This window comes from Triturus cristatus, chromosome 5_2 (assembly GCF_964204655.1).
Source record: "Triturus cristatus chromosome 5_2, aTriCri1.1, whole genome shotgun sequence".
NCBI classification, from domain to species: domain Eukaryota; kingdom Metazoa; phylum Chordata; class Amphibia; order Caudata; family Salamandridae; genus Triturus; species Triturus cristatus.
The window spans coordinates 483272444-483287473 of NC_140588.1; the positions used below are offsets into that span (position 1 = coordinate 483272444).

At 46.2% G+C, this 15030-nt stretch overlaps 1 protein-coding gene across 5 annotated transcripts in view; it reads right to left on the reverse strand.

Moving 5' to 3' along the window:
- SEPTIN7 (septin 7) overlaps positions 1-15030 on the reverse strand; it is a 495709-nt gene that overhangs the window by 89377 nt on the left and 391302 nt on the right. For all 5 annotated transcript variants that reach the window (XM_085607478.1, XM_085607476.1, XM_085607479.1 and 2 more), the window contains one exon: positions 5701-5752. In XM_085607478.1, the coding sequence (XP_085463604.1) occupies positions 5701-5752 (52 nt within the window). The remainder of the gene's footprint in view (positions 1-5700; positions 5753-15030) is intronic.

Below are 15030 nucleotides of genomic sequence, written 5' to 3' on the forward strand. Positions count from 1 at the left end.
CATTGCCAAAGTCAATAGCTCTCACATAGGTGAGACCTACTGGTTTTGTCATGCTTGTTTCTTTCTGAAGTTTCTGTATTAAGTTGGTTAAATGAATATCTGGTTCTCTGGATGGGAGAGCTGTGCATAGGTCTGTATCCAAAATTGCTCCCAATAATTTAACTTTCTCTGGAGTGTAAGGACCGATTTGTACTTGTTGAACGTTAGACCTAGTTGTTGAAAAAGTTGAAGAGTATCCTCTAGGAAAATCTCGGTTGCCTTGCATGACCTTCCTTGACCAGCCAGTCATTAAGGAAGTCAAACACCTGCCATAAGGGAGCACCATAAATTGAAAATGCTCCTGACCTACTGTGAAACGCAGATAACATCTGTGGGCCTACAGGACAAGAATATCAAAATAAGTGTCCTGCAGGTACAACACTACCATTCAGTCTTCAGGATCCAAGGTAGACTGAACCTGGGCTAGCAAAAGCATCTTTTTTTTTTTTTTTTTTGTTTAAGTTTTTATTGAATTTTCAGAGAGAAAAAAACAAATGATACAATAAACGAATATTCCAATATAATGCCATACAGAAATAATATATAAACGAAATTGGTTTACAATAACTAGGCAGACAAAAAAGAATCAGTAATAGGGTAATTAAGGAAAGGGCACTGGTAAACAGGATAGGAGGGAAAGGGGAGAGGAAAAGAGGAAAGACAGAAGAGGAGAGAGAGAAAGAGAGAAGAGAAAACCAGAGATAAAAGAAAATGAATTATCACATGGGAGGGTGCGAGGAAAGATAAGTAGTAAAAGGGAGCCAAAGAAGATCAACTTTGATTTTATGGGAAACAGAAGAGGAGGAAACGGAAGCAATCCTATGTTCGTCACAAATAAAATTCCACCAAGTAACTGACGACAATTTAGAATGGTCTTTCCAGGCAGACAGGATCACTTTAAATGCTAATGCAATAAAAAGATCAAATAACCTAGAGCTAGGTAAAGTAGTTTCCATATCAGGAGCTAAAGAACCTAAAAAGATATTAACAAAAGTTAAGGTAGCATTAAAGTTGAAAACTAACATGCATACATTCCAAATTGAATTCCAAAAAGATAGAACAGATGCACATTCATATAGCTGATGAACTAATGTACCAGTTTCGCTAGAGCAGGACCAGCAAAGAGGAGAGGATGTAGGGGAAAACTTACAAATAGCAACAGGAGTAACAATGGCTCTATGATACAAAAAAAACAAAGATTGGGTTATCCTGGCTGCAGCCGAAACTTTAAATAATTTCGACCATAGTGTGTCCCAACTATCAACAGAAAGAGATGGATAGGTCCATTTCCCATGCATTTTCAATATTGGATTTAGAACGAACATTACCATTAGATAACAATAACTTATAAACAGTGGCAGCTTTAAGTTTATGAGCCGGGAATAGAGAATATAATGGTGAAGAGGGTATTAAAGGAGGTGGTTCTGATGGGAGAGAGTAAGTAGCTAACTGGGTTTGTATAGCATTAGTAATGATAATATATTCCTTGTAAAAGGAGTCAGGTAGCTGATATCGTGTTTGTAGTTCTTGGAAGGAGATAATAGAAAACCCATTCAAAAACTGATGCACAAAAAAAATCTCCTTTTCCTTCCAGTATTTGTAGTAAAATGATCTACCTTTATATTTAAGAAATTTATTATACCATAGGGTAGAAGTTAAAAAACATTGGATAGGGGATAGGTCTTTAAGAAATGTATTGCACAACAATTCACGGGAGTATTTTAATACAGGGCTTTTAGACAAAAAGGTGCAGTTGGACATAAATGTAACATGTTGAAACTGAAACTCTTTTAAAAGCGAACGCTCAAAAATAATCCATCGAGGTATAGGCGTATCCCCAAAATCGAAGGCCAATGAGAAAGATTGTTTAATCAAGAAGGCAGAGTGGTACAATTTAAAATTAGGAAAGCGCACTCCCCCCTCTTCCTTGGTACGAATAAGTTTATTCAAAGCAATGCGGGAGTGTTTATTGTTCCATAAAAATTTGATACATAGAGTTTAATTGGGAAAAAAATGTATTAGGGATTTTGACAGGGAGCATAGATACCGTATATAGGATATGAGGAGTAACCATCATTTTAATAGTATCTAGTCTACCCCACCATGATAAAAATAAGGGAGACCACACGAGGAGAAGGGATTTCAATTTATTCATTAGTGCGTTAAAAGTGAATTTAATAGTATCCGCTATATTGGAGGCAAACCAAATGCCAAGGTATTTAATTTTAGAAGGACACCATGCAAAGGCAGTATCAGCAAACATAAATTGGTAACATATCGAATTTAAAGGGAGAACCTCCGTTTTAGATAGGTTAAGTTTGTACCCAGAAATGGAAGAATAAAGGCGGACTTCCTCTAAAAAAGGGGGAAGGGATTCACACGGATTGGACATGTATACCAATATATCATCCGCGTAGGTAGATAATTTAGTTTCAACAGACGCAGAGGCAAAACCTTTAATTTTGGGGTTGGTTCTAATACGCTCAAGGAAGGGTTCCAAGCATAGGATAAAGAGTAATGGGGAAAGTGGACAACCTTGTCTGGTGCCTCTAGATAGGGGGAAAAATTTAGAAAATTGGTTATTAACAAAAATACTAGCCCTCGGACATGAGTATAAAATTTTAATAAAAGAAATAAAGTTAGGGCCAAATCCAAACCATTGTAGTGTGTGAAACATAAACTGCCAATTTATACGATCGAATGCTTTTTCAGCATCCAGGGACAAAGCAGCCAGAGGATCTTTATAATTTTTACCATGGGAAAGGATGTTCATGAACATTCTAGCATTATCGGAAGCCAATCTACCTTTGACAAAAGCATCTTAAATATGTCAATTCGCAGGAAGGTGTTGAGAAAGCGAAGATTTTAAACAGCACAAAGACCTTGTTCCTTCTTTGAAATATGGAAGGGGGGGGGGGGGGGGGGGGGTTGGAAGGCACGGGAGCAAACCCCAGTTAAATGCTGCAGCAGTCGGCACCCTATCTATAGCCCTCTGGCTAACAGGGCCTGCACTTTTGGCTGCATAACAGACATGTGGTTCTTTGTCAGCCACCCTGATGGGGGAGGAAGGCGCAGAGGGTTAAAAAGAAATGGGTGGGAATAGGCCCGTTTTACACTTTGGAGGACTCATTTGTCGGACGTAATGTCCTACCAAACATGGATGAAAAGAGATCCTTCCTCCTGCGGAGTGGCTGTGCGCTGGCAAGGACACATTACAGAGGTTTTGAAATTGTGTCTGCCAGAGGGTCGGGGTACTAAACTGTGCATTGTCCCGGATGTCCTAAGAATTGCCTCAGCCCAATCTCAAAAGGTCAGAGATGCCTGATATGCGGGTGGTGGGGTCTGGTTAACTTTATATGCCAAACTCCTGGAAAACCTCACCTGCCCTCGCTGAAGGGCAAGGGAAGTTGAGTAAGCACCCCTGCCAGGCAGAAAAACCTCTGTAAAGATGCTTGTTTTAACCTCCATATTCGGGAGCTACAGGTGAAAGACCTATGCAGCCATTCTGATCAGTAAAGCAAAAGATGCACTGTACTCTGTAGCAGGACTAGGGAGAGGGACTAACCCGTCTCTGGTGAAGTATCCAGACTACTGGCATCCTGGAGGTCTTTTTACAGATTGTCCTCATCGTATGGTGGGATAAATGTGTCCCCGTCATCTCCGGAATTCTGCCTTTAGTCTGAATCTGAGCCACAAATTTGATGTAGCATCTGTGCATGGCAGAGTGGTAATGGCAAATTGTCAGACTCGGAAGATTGCCAAAAGGCTGTGCCCAGATAGGCTTAGAGAGTGGTCTTAACTAAAGCTTGTTCAGCTCGGAGATCAGGTTGTCAATTCTTCTCCAGTGCTAGCAGTACCGATGTCGAAGGAACAGGTGGAAGAGTGTGGAGCAGGAACCATAGTCAATACTAAAGCTGTTGCGGACCTCAAGGTGGGACAGAGAAGCATAGACCATGCCAGGGCAAACTTGTGGATCCTTGGGATCCGAAGCTGCACCAGACGGAACCAACTTCATGCTGAAAATATGTAGCATAGCCTTGCTAAGGGCCTCCATTTTTTGTGATATTGGCAACAGACCTGGAAAGTTGGGAGGCATAGGGGCCGCTCAGGGGTTCAGGAGCAAGATTGATGTCCTTGCGCCTTCTCTGTAGATTTATAATGGAGGAAGAAGTAGATTCCTGCTTCGACTTCTTGTGCTTCTTCACTTACTTACTGGAGGACTTCAACTCCAACGATGACTGCCACAGGAAGGGGACCATCCTTTCTACTTCGACCTGTCATGGCGAGGAGTCTTGTGGTGTTTTGTGACAGAGTTCTGCCTCACGATCCCCAATAGACTTTGGGTTCATTAAAGCACAGTCATCGCAGGTTCAGAAATCATACTCTGACCCCCAGAGGCATACCTGGTGGAGTTCTATCACAGTCATTTATTTGGGACAATTCGTACAAGGTTAAAACCCTGTTGTTTTACTCACTAGTACTGTCAATGAAGTTTGTTAACAGGAGCTACAAGTGTGAGCGCTCTCAAGAAGGGGAAAAAAAGGAAGTTATCTACTTAAGGACTGCAGACTCTAAGAAGATTTCTCCTTGAGGTTAACCAGAGAGGATTAGTCACATGGAGTGGATACCTCCCTGTGCCTCTGCTTTATATTGTGCCTCTTGTTCTTCAGGGGCACATGGTTATCTAAAAGCACCGCAGCATGAAAAACTGGCTCAATATCATTGTGCAGCTGACCACGGACAACCAAGAAGGGGAGTGGGACTCAACATAATAAGGCAACAGAGTCTATGGTGCAGGTGAGGGCTTGTTTCTTCAAACGCCCAGCATACAAAGTCATTCGGCACTATTACCCTTGACTTTAACAACCAGATCCCCCAGAACAAGGTTCCAAGGCAGCAGGAGAAAAATGGCTACGCAACTTGCTCCTTTCACCTTCTCTTGCACTGTTCATGGCCGATAATTGTGAACTCCATATGAAAGGGTGCCTACGGAGGTGTTTCACTGACACACACAGAAGGATGCTTGGTACAGTGCCTGGATACCTTTTAATGCCTGGTCTTGATGTTAAATCAAATTTCTGTTGTGGGTAGGATTGTCCTTACTCTGCATGCATAACAGTTGGCTATTGAGGGACCTTTAACGAAAGCAGAACACAGACTTCAGGGGTCTAAGGAATGACTTATTTCTAAATGACAGAGATAAGTACGATTTTCTAGTGCAAAAAAGTCAGTGGCATGGAGCAAATGGCTTGAAGCTAAACAGATGCAGCATCATTTACCTTAAGTAAAGGTAAAGGCGAAGAGAAGCTAAAAGACATCAAAAGAATCTTGGGAAAAATATCAGCCAACTTTTTTCGGTTCACCAAGTTGAATTAGGTTTCACTTAAGGGGTTAAGAAAACATCTGCGAAATTTAAAGTCACATGCAAATTATGAACAATGACATTCAACTATGCATATTTTCATTATCTTATTTGATAATACTTTAATACTATCCAACATTTTTGCAGATTCTGCACAAAACAGATAGCTTGCAATTTTCTGCAGCATTTTGTACTGCTACATTTAAACAGGAGTATCTTGGGTAAAATCTGTGGATATGGTCAAACTGTAAAAATATTTGGATCAATGTTTTACCACAACATGGTTAAAAAATGCTTACCTTATCAACATATTTCGTAGAATTGTAAAATCGCAATGTTCACCATTTTCCACTAAACAAAAAGGAAACTTTTATTAGGTAAAGTCCATCATTTACAATTCCTGTAACAACAACCACAATCTATTCAATTCACAGAAGATCATAACTTGTTAAAACAACCATCATTTTCATATATTTGATCAACTATTGGTAACCTCTTGGAACTGGCATTGTTCAAACAAAAAGGAAACCAGCACTTATCTTTACTCTGTGCAGGCTGCACAAATTATGAATTTAGAAATACTTGGAAAATGGACAAAGCACTTCGTAGAGCGAAGACCAATAAACTATTGCATTTAAACAGATTTTCCAGACACCAGCCCACGCCAGGAATTCGGACTAAGCAAACAATCCTAGGAACACTGGGCATCGATCATCCGTTATTACCGAGGGACATGTGCAGCCCCCCTCCAAACACTATGAAAGCAACCCTGAAATACATTTTCATGAAAGGCAAAAACCCTTGGGCAGACGCCCTATCAACTTCCCTAACTGAAATGCACCTTTATTTGTCCAACTGGGGTTATTTTATTCACCAACCGGGATTGCTAAAAACCATTTTAAGTAAACAAGTAAGACTATTATCTAAGCAAGATGACTTGGGGGTTATAGAGTCCTTTAGCAGCCACATCGCGATTTTAGCCAGCTCCTAGAAGGACAAATTGAGGCAGCCATACCTTGAATCAGCTCTGAACAAATCAATACTAAAGCAAATCCTGTCAGTCAGACTAATGGTCATGCCAATAAGAGACAAACACTCGCTGGATATCCCTAGAGGGGGTCGCCTCTTGCAGATTGTGTCATCAGTATGAGGAGTCTTTGGCCTACCTAGTTTGTATCTGCCCTCTATTGAGTTGCACATGCCGCACTTTATTAAAACCCTTGTTTTTAAAATATGGCACCCATACCTACCTAGATGAAATGAAACTTCTTTTTAACTTAAGTGATCCTTATGGAACTGGCTAGACTAGCAAATTGTGCACGTCAACTCAAAGATCTTATAAGCAAAGATTGAGCCTTGTTCTAAAGGGAGACCAAAGGCCCAAATCCGCGAGCATATATCAAGTTTGATGGATTCCTATTTAATGTCCTGTGTAACTGTTCAAAATGTACTAAATTAAATGATACAATACTGTTTTTATTAATGACCGAAGAAGGTGTGTGGAAGGACACACCATGCACGGCCTTTAACAATTTTTATCAATTGAAACAATACATTTATTTACTACCATTAAACTATTGTTCCCACAAACAAAAATTGGGGTCAGACGCAATTTCTTTTTAACTTGGTAAGTTAAGAATGGAAAAACTATTCCATTACAAAACTATATAAAAATTGCTTTAAATGTTGTAACAGTGTGATGGCTCGAAGAGAGATTTCTGCCAACAAGTCCTGAGAAGCATAGAAATAGAGGAATAAAGCAGTTCATGTAACAACATCCAACAAAAGTTTAGCACGGTCTAGAGGTTGTAGCATCAGGGACAAATGTGCATCATAATTGTTTTCTGATGTGAAGTGGTTCAGGTGGGTGTATTAATAGTAGGCTTTTACTGTTGGAGGAAAGCTATGGACAGGGCACAATAAAGATTGAATTGAAAAGTTAAAGTATTCATAGCCATAACAGTGGGAAAATGTCAGCAGTGAGTATTAACAAATAATGCCAATGAGTCCTATTGCCTCTCAATGGCGAACCTAGTAACTAGATTTATTCTTGCTCACCATCTGGGTCTTTTTTCCTCTGATCAGCACCTCTGACTTCACCACTCCACCCTCTCCACATCTAATTATGCATTCGTATTACCAGGCCCGTTCTGTTTTAGAACCTGCTGCAACGTTGTACCACATCAGAACAGGCAGCATTTCTACAAGCAACTACACCAGAAGTCAAATGCTGCCAAAGATTAAAATTAGGAAGTCTGTGATATCAACACATGAACTTCCATTCAATTCGGCTTCTACATTTGCAAAAACTCAATTCAGGAGCCAGCTAGCAGTCAGTGGCGGTGCATGTGTGCTATGAGTCAAGTTTGCATAAAGGGGAATAAGGGTAAAGTGAAAGCTCACTGCTTCGAAGTACTTGTAAGAACCTTATAAGTTTGGTCTGGCAAGCAATTTCAATTGCCTCACAGAAATAACACCTTGGAATGGTAAGATGGAACTTATATGGGCAGTTAAGAGTCAAAAGCAATCATGCTAAACGTATAAAGTGTTACGCTACCTTTTCAGAAAAGTTATTTTTTGGCGAGTGCAATATTCACCCAGCAGTGTGCAGACAATAGACGATTGATGCATCTGATGCTGTCCTTCAAATGACACAGCTATACCCTTGTCATCCTCAATTGTAAATGGCTAGGTTCAAAGTGGGTATGCAGAAAGAAAGAATGTGACAGACAGTGACAATGCTGGAACAGACAAAAGGGATGGCAAACTCAAACAGAGATGAGGTGGAAGATACACTGGCTCCAATTTAATCCTCTCAGCCAGTGTAGTGAGGCCAACCAAGGCGAGAATTTGCTAATGCAGGGTATACACACAGTGCGGCAGAACACATGCATTGCTCCAGTATTGTTTTCACAACCAAAAGGAATTCAGATCACCATCATATTTTATAATATCGGGCATTCTCGTGTTTACAGTGGACACCTGGTGGATAAGCGACAAGGTTTGGACACTACCAAGCATGTATAAGGCCAATCATTGGGCATTTGCCCCAGTGATGTGTGGCACAGAGATACACTATGTATGGAACAGTAATGAAATTCAATGTCAACAGTAAATATGTACTGCAAGAAGAAAAACTTATTCCATTTTATTTCTGGAAAAATGCAAATATAGGAATTCTTAAAGCCCTCAAGTCTGGCTCGCCTAACGACCCGTGCGTGGCTAGACTACTCTCCGATGTGGCTGACACCACCAACTTAGAGGTGAATCTCCTGGTTAACCAATCATTACGGGAAGCGTATGTGCCTATGGCATGGAAACACGCTTTAATTCTGCCGCTACTTAAAAAGCCATCCCTTGATCCTTTGCTCCCAGAAAACTATCGTCCCATCTCGCTTTTGCCTAGTTTGGCCAAAGTATGCGAGAAGGCGGTCACGTTCCAACTGACTAACTTCGTGGAGGGAGCAGGTGTGCTTCACCCGGCGCAATCTGGATTCCGTGCATCTTACAGTACCGAATCCGCACTGTTAGAGGTTTCGGAGTCGATCCGGGAGTGCCTGGATGCCGGTGGGAGAGCAGCATTGATATTGCTAGATCTCTCGGCGGCGTTCGACACGGTGCCCCACGCCATGCTCCTTGACCGCCTCCTGGATATTGGAGTATCTGGGAGGGCGCTGCTTTGGATCAGCTCCTTTTTGGAGGGAAGGATGCAGCAGGTCTGGCTCCCTCCGTGTGCTTCGGTCCCTTTGAGGGTTACCACGGGGGTACCACAGGGGCCGTCACTTAGCCCTCTGCTATTTAACATCTATGTGACTCCGCTGATTTTTCTGGCTGAGTCACTGGGGGCTAAAGTGATGGCCTATGCTGATGACACCCAGCTGCTGTTCACTTGTGGCTAGACCTCATCAGTGTCTGTCCTCGGTCTTTCAGTGGTTGGCTAATGCACAGCTGAAATGTATCGAGGCAAAGTCGAAGGTCCTGCTGTTTGGTTCCTTTTCTCCTGAGTTCAGAGCAAGACTCTGGCCCTCGGGCTTTCCATGTCCCCCCGAGATTAATGGGGCCGTCAAAAATCTCGGCGTCTGGTTTGACGAGAACTTGAACTTTGCATCGCATGTAAAAAAATTGGCCGGCACATGCTTTGGGCTGATGAAGAGTTTGAAGAAGTTTCTCCCCTTGCTGCCATATAAGGCCAGAGAGACGGTGGTGCGCACTGGTTCTCTCCCGACTGGATTACGCGAATGCCCTCCTGGCGGGCAGCCCAGGCTACCTTGTAAAGAAATTGCAAGTGGTCCAAAATTCGGCCGCCAGACTTCTAGGGGGGCTGTCCTCCAGGCATAGTGTACGGGCGCAGCTTCGGTCACTTCATTGGCTTCCCGTTGAAACACGACTGAAATTCAAAATGCTGTCAATTGTGCAACAGGCCCTCTATGGATTAGGCCCCTCTTATTTGCAGGACAGATTCACCTTCTACATTCCTAGGAGACAGCTGAGGTCGTCCTCACTGCTGCTGATGCAGGTGCCCAAATTTAAGCGTCAACGGCTGGGGGGCAACTCTTTATCCCGTAGAGCCTGCCTTGCCTGGAATTCGCTTCCCCTGACTTTGAGGGCCATTCCTGATCCTCGTCTGTTCAGGAAGTCTTTGAAGACTCTGCTGTTTTAATGGACATCTGTGTTTTTGGGCCGCCTTTCTGTTGCTAGCGCCGGGACACTTCCGAGTAGCTGTGCGCTGAATAAATTAAAATAACATAACATAACTTGGTAAAAAAAAAAAACATCATAGTCCAAGACACTATGTTTAAAGATTATTATAAAGAGTATAAGAACCCATTTTGGAGGAGAAGATAAGTTTCTTCTCCACCTGAACAAGCCAATAATTACTCGGTTATTCATATTAGCAGCTGGTGAATTGTCCCATGCTGTTAACGTTTCATGAGAATGGCTTTACCCTAAAAAAATCGCCAACCAAATGCAAATAATTTAACCGAGAAAGAATTATTGAAGGCAGTAACTGAGATTGGAATGGAGCAGGCGTGTAGAGAAACAGACCAGAAAGGAATGTTTTACTTTTAAAATATTACCATCAAAAACGTTACACGTGTTCTTAAAAATGCTACCAGAATATCCTGCTCGGCTTATGTCACTCAAGATTCCTCATGGAATGCAGCGAGGATATATCAGCAGTCAGACAGAATTCATGAATGAGTCCCTTCATTCAGGCGATGTCTACAGAATATCTGTGAGCCTGCTTTAAGAAAGAAACCATCCTTAGATCCAGATCAGTCAAAGAATTAGCCACCTATAACTCCTATATCCTTCCTGTTGAGGGTGCTGGGAAAAGCATCAATTCATGCCCGGAGGAATGCGAAGCAGCTATGCCTGAATGAGTCCAAAACGGAACCCCTTTTTAGTTCACAGGCATCTATTACAAACATGTATTGGTAAAAACAAAAGATTGCACCTTAGAAAAATATCACACTCCCCTTCTGCTGGGTCAGTGGTTGTTGCCAATGCTGAACAGCATTGACAAAGAAAAAAATAATACAAACTCCATCCCCGGCGTTACAATGGATGCATGTCTTACACATGAGCGCACATACAGTTCACAGGAGACATTTTTGTTTTTGGCTGCAGCATTATCATGCATATACATACATACTTAATGATAATATGGCCATTTTTTTTCTTTTTTTTTTTTACATTAACCTTTTCAAAATGGTGAATGCCCATTGGACACTACATAAAAATATATAATAAAAAGTGTGCAGAAGAGCATTTACAGAAAGAAGCAAATTGCAGCTACCATGCCCTCCTACAAGCACGTCATTAAAAGTGCAACAATGTACTGCAGAGGTCCTCAAATTGAGCTGCACCCCCCCTTGGGGTTTGTGGCAACGTTCCCAGGGGAGCAAATGCCTCAGTATTTGTGAATGAAGATGGCATGGAAGAGCGACTTTGTTTATTTTTGTGTGTTTCCAGGCTGTCGCAGAGGCAGCCCCCAACGGGGGCATAAGAGGCCGGCGCCATAACCAACGCCGGGCCCCCTCCCCACCCCCGCAAAAAAACGGTTTTTGGCGCCAAGAAAGCGCCCACAGGACAGGGGCTACCCGCCCCCTCCCCCCCCCCGGCCGCAGCCGCCGGACTGGCGCCAACCCCCCCGGCCAATGGGGGCCTTAGCGCCTACAAACGGCCCAATGATGGGCAAGCACCGGCGGGGGCGAGAGACGCTGGGGGGGGGGGGATATAAGCATGGCTCCCCCAAGCTGGCTACTACACTTGGGAACGGGGGAGCAGCACCGGCGAAGGACCCGCCTTTATCTTTGAAGCGGACAACGGAAGGAATCAGCGATCTTACCCGGCACAAGGAGAATCTCGGACTTCAGAGACTGCCGGGCTGCCGAGGACGTTGAAGACCGCCGTGCTGCCAGGACGACCAGTGCCTCGATCGGGGGCAGCGGCGCAGTCCTTCCAGGTTCGCCGCCCGAGCTCGCCGCCTTCTACCAGCCAAGCGCATCCCGTCCCAAGGAGGCCGCTGGGGATAGCGAAAGGTCCCCGGTTTGGGACCGGGCGGAAACACTTCTCACCGGCGGTGGACAGTGTGTGAGGCCAGCCAGGCTGCGGAAGGTACGAGGTACGGGAGCAGGTACGACGTCCCCCGTGCCCTGAGGCGAAGCGATCTCTCCACGTCCAGCCCCGCCCCAAGCGCGAAGCAAAATACTAGCGGACGCGCCTTAAAGGGGCAGGTGGAGGCAGCGTTTGACTGCCCTAGAGGAAGGAGAGCACGAAGCAGCCTCCGCCGCAGCAGCGTAAACAAAGCTGGGTTGCCGGGCAACGTGAGGGAGGCGACGCACACCATTACAGTGCCAGCGCGAACGATTTTTGGTGCATATAGCCGGCGGCAGCACCCCGCCTTGTGGCCAATTTAAACACAGGACCCGAGATCCCTAAGAAGCACACGAGATGGCAAAGAGGGGCGGGAAACGCCAGCAGGAGGATTTGGGAGAGCTGTTGAAGAGGATCCGCGCTGCGTCCCAGGAGCATGGGCACGACTGGATGGACCGCTATTCGCAGGACGACACCAGCGAGGGGGCAAGCAGCCAGCAGCAGGTGCACGCCAGAGCCCCGGCGGCCAAGAGGATAAGGAGGGCACCTGCCAAGCTTGCTGAGGCGGCCGCTCCCAAGAAAACTCCCCAGAGGAAGGCCCAGCCACCTGTAGCCAGCACGGCGGCGGCGGGACCGGGCCCGGGGGGCAGCGACACGACAACACCCGGTGAGCATATCAGCGCAATAGTGCAGGAATGTATTAAATCTATGACACCGTTGCTGTTACAGAGCCTAAACCAGGCACAGGGGGATCGGGGGACAGGGGCACCGGCAACAGCAGAGGAGGGGCGGGCTGGTTTGCCGTGGCACCTCATAGACCCAGGGCAGGCACGAGCGCAGGCACTAGGGCAGGGCGCGGCCGGGTCCGGGGGAGACAACGGGGCGCCAGTCACAGCCTGGGGGGGCTCGAGTGCGCAGGGCAGCTCACACATGACACCGCCGGCGCCCGAACCATACGTAAGGGCGTCACCAGGCCCGGCATCTATGACCACCAGGGCGACAGGCTTGGCATGCCTCATACCGCCAGCAGTGAAAGAGCGAATTTGGCGAAAAGAGTTTATCGACATCTTCTCCCTGTTGGAAATACAGTTAGAAGGGCTGGACTTGACGGCATGCGATAGGAAGGATGAGGAAAGAAGGGAAAGGCGAAGGGAGCGCAAAGAGAGAAATTTCGACAATTGGCTTGATGCATTCAGAATCATGGCCTGCATCATAGTAGAGAAATTCCCGCGCTGCGCTGCTGACCTATGGCTGTATGAAGCCAACATACATAAAGCACAAAGGCAATTCCCGGGTGATGCATGGTTAGAGTACGACAAGGGTTTCAGGCTAAAAATGCAGACGCACCCCGAAATGGAGTGGAACGAGGAGGATGTGTCCGGCTTCATCCATAAGATGATGGTTGCGAAGGAGGCAAGGTCATGGGTGGGGAGGAGCGAGCAGTCCTTTCGGCCCCCCTTCCACAAAAGTAGAGGGAGGCCTTTTCAAAAGACCAGGCAGGCCAGTTCAGGGAGGCCATCACACGCCAACGGGTCCCCGGCAATATGTTGGAAGTTCGAGGCTAACGAGTGCACTTGCGGGGCATCATGTAAGTTCCAACACTGCTGCTCATCCTGCGGGGGGGGGCACCCAGCAGCAGCATGTAAGAAAAGAAAGGAACACAAAGGGGACAGGAAAGACGCAAAGAAATAGCGAGGGGCACACGGGAGCCACGGGGGGTCCTAGGGGGTGGGCGGCATTCAGGCTAGAATGGTCACCAATCAACACACACCGGTTACGGAAGCTAGCAAACAGATATCACAACAGGAAGGACGCAGAAACTTTGGTTCATGGCTTTGAGGAGGGTTTCCCCATCCCTTTCTCAGGCCCCCTCCCGCCAGGCAGCTCCAAAAACTTGAAATCGGCATTGCTACACCCAGGAGTGGTGAGCAAGAAGTTGGAGAAAGAGAGGTCCCTGGGCAGAGTTGAGGGCCCCCTCCCCCCTGACATGGGCAAGGGCATGGTGATCTCCCCGCTAGGGGTGGTGCCCAAGAAGGAGCAGGGACAGTACAGGCTAATACACCATCTGTCCTTCCCTCACGGCTCCTCGGTGAATGATGGGATCTGCGCGGAGGCGTGTTCAGTGAGCTACGCCTCGATAGACGACGCCATCGACTTAGTTAGGGCCTCAGGCCGGGGGGCGCTCATGGCGAAAGCTGACATTGAGTCTGCTTTCCGCTTACTCCCGGTTCACCCGGCAAGTTTCCACTTATTAGGTTTCCAGTGGGAGGGTAGGGTGTATTTCGACAAAGCTATGCCAATGGGTTGCTCGGTCTCATGCGCTTACTTCGAGATATTCAGCACCTTTGTTGAGTGGGCACTGCACGACAAGCACCCGGCGGGCGGGAAGCTCCATTACCTGGATGACTTCCTCTTCACAGGCCCGGCGGGGTCAGCGGTTTGCGGGAACACGCTGGCAGCATTCAGGGAATTGGCAGACGAGCTAGGGATTCCCTTGTCCCAGGACAAAACCACGGGTCCCTCCACAAGCATCACCTTCCTAGGGATAGAGATAGACTCGATTGCAGGGACGTCCAGGCTCCCCCCAGACAAAGTGGAGGATTTCAGGGCGGAGATTAGGGGCCTTTGCGGGCGGGAAAAAGCCACCTTACGAGAAATCCAGAGGCTCATAGGCAAACTAAACTTCGCGGCCAGGGTGATCCCGGCGGACAGGGCGTTTGCCAGGCGCTTGACACAGTTAACATGCGGGCTACACCAGATGCACCATCATGTGAGGTTGGGTGCGGCAGTCAAACAGGATCTGCTGATGTGGGACATTTTTCTGGCAGACTTCAACGGTGTGCTGATATGGAGGGAAGGCTGGGTGACCAGCAAGCAGATCGCGCTGTACACTGACGCTTCAGGGAGCACGGGCTTCGGGGCGATCCTGGGCAACAAGTGGTGCGCTGGGCAGTGGCCTAGTAGTTGGCACAAGGAGGGCATGACCAGCAACATCACCTTCTTAGAGCTATTCCCTATAATAGTCGCAC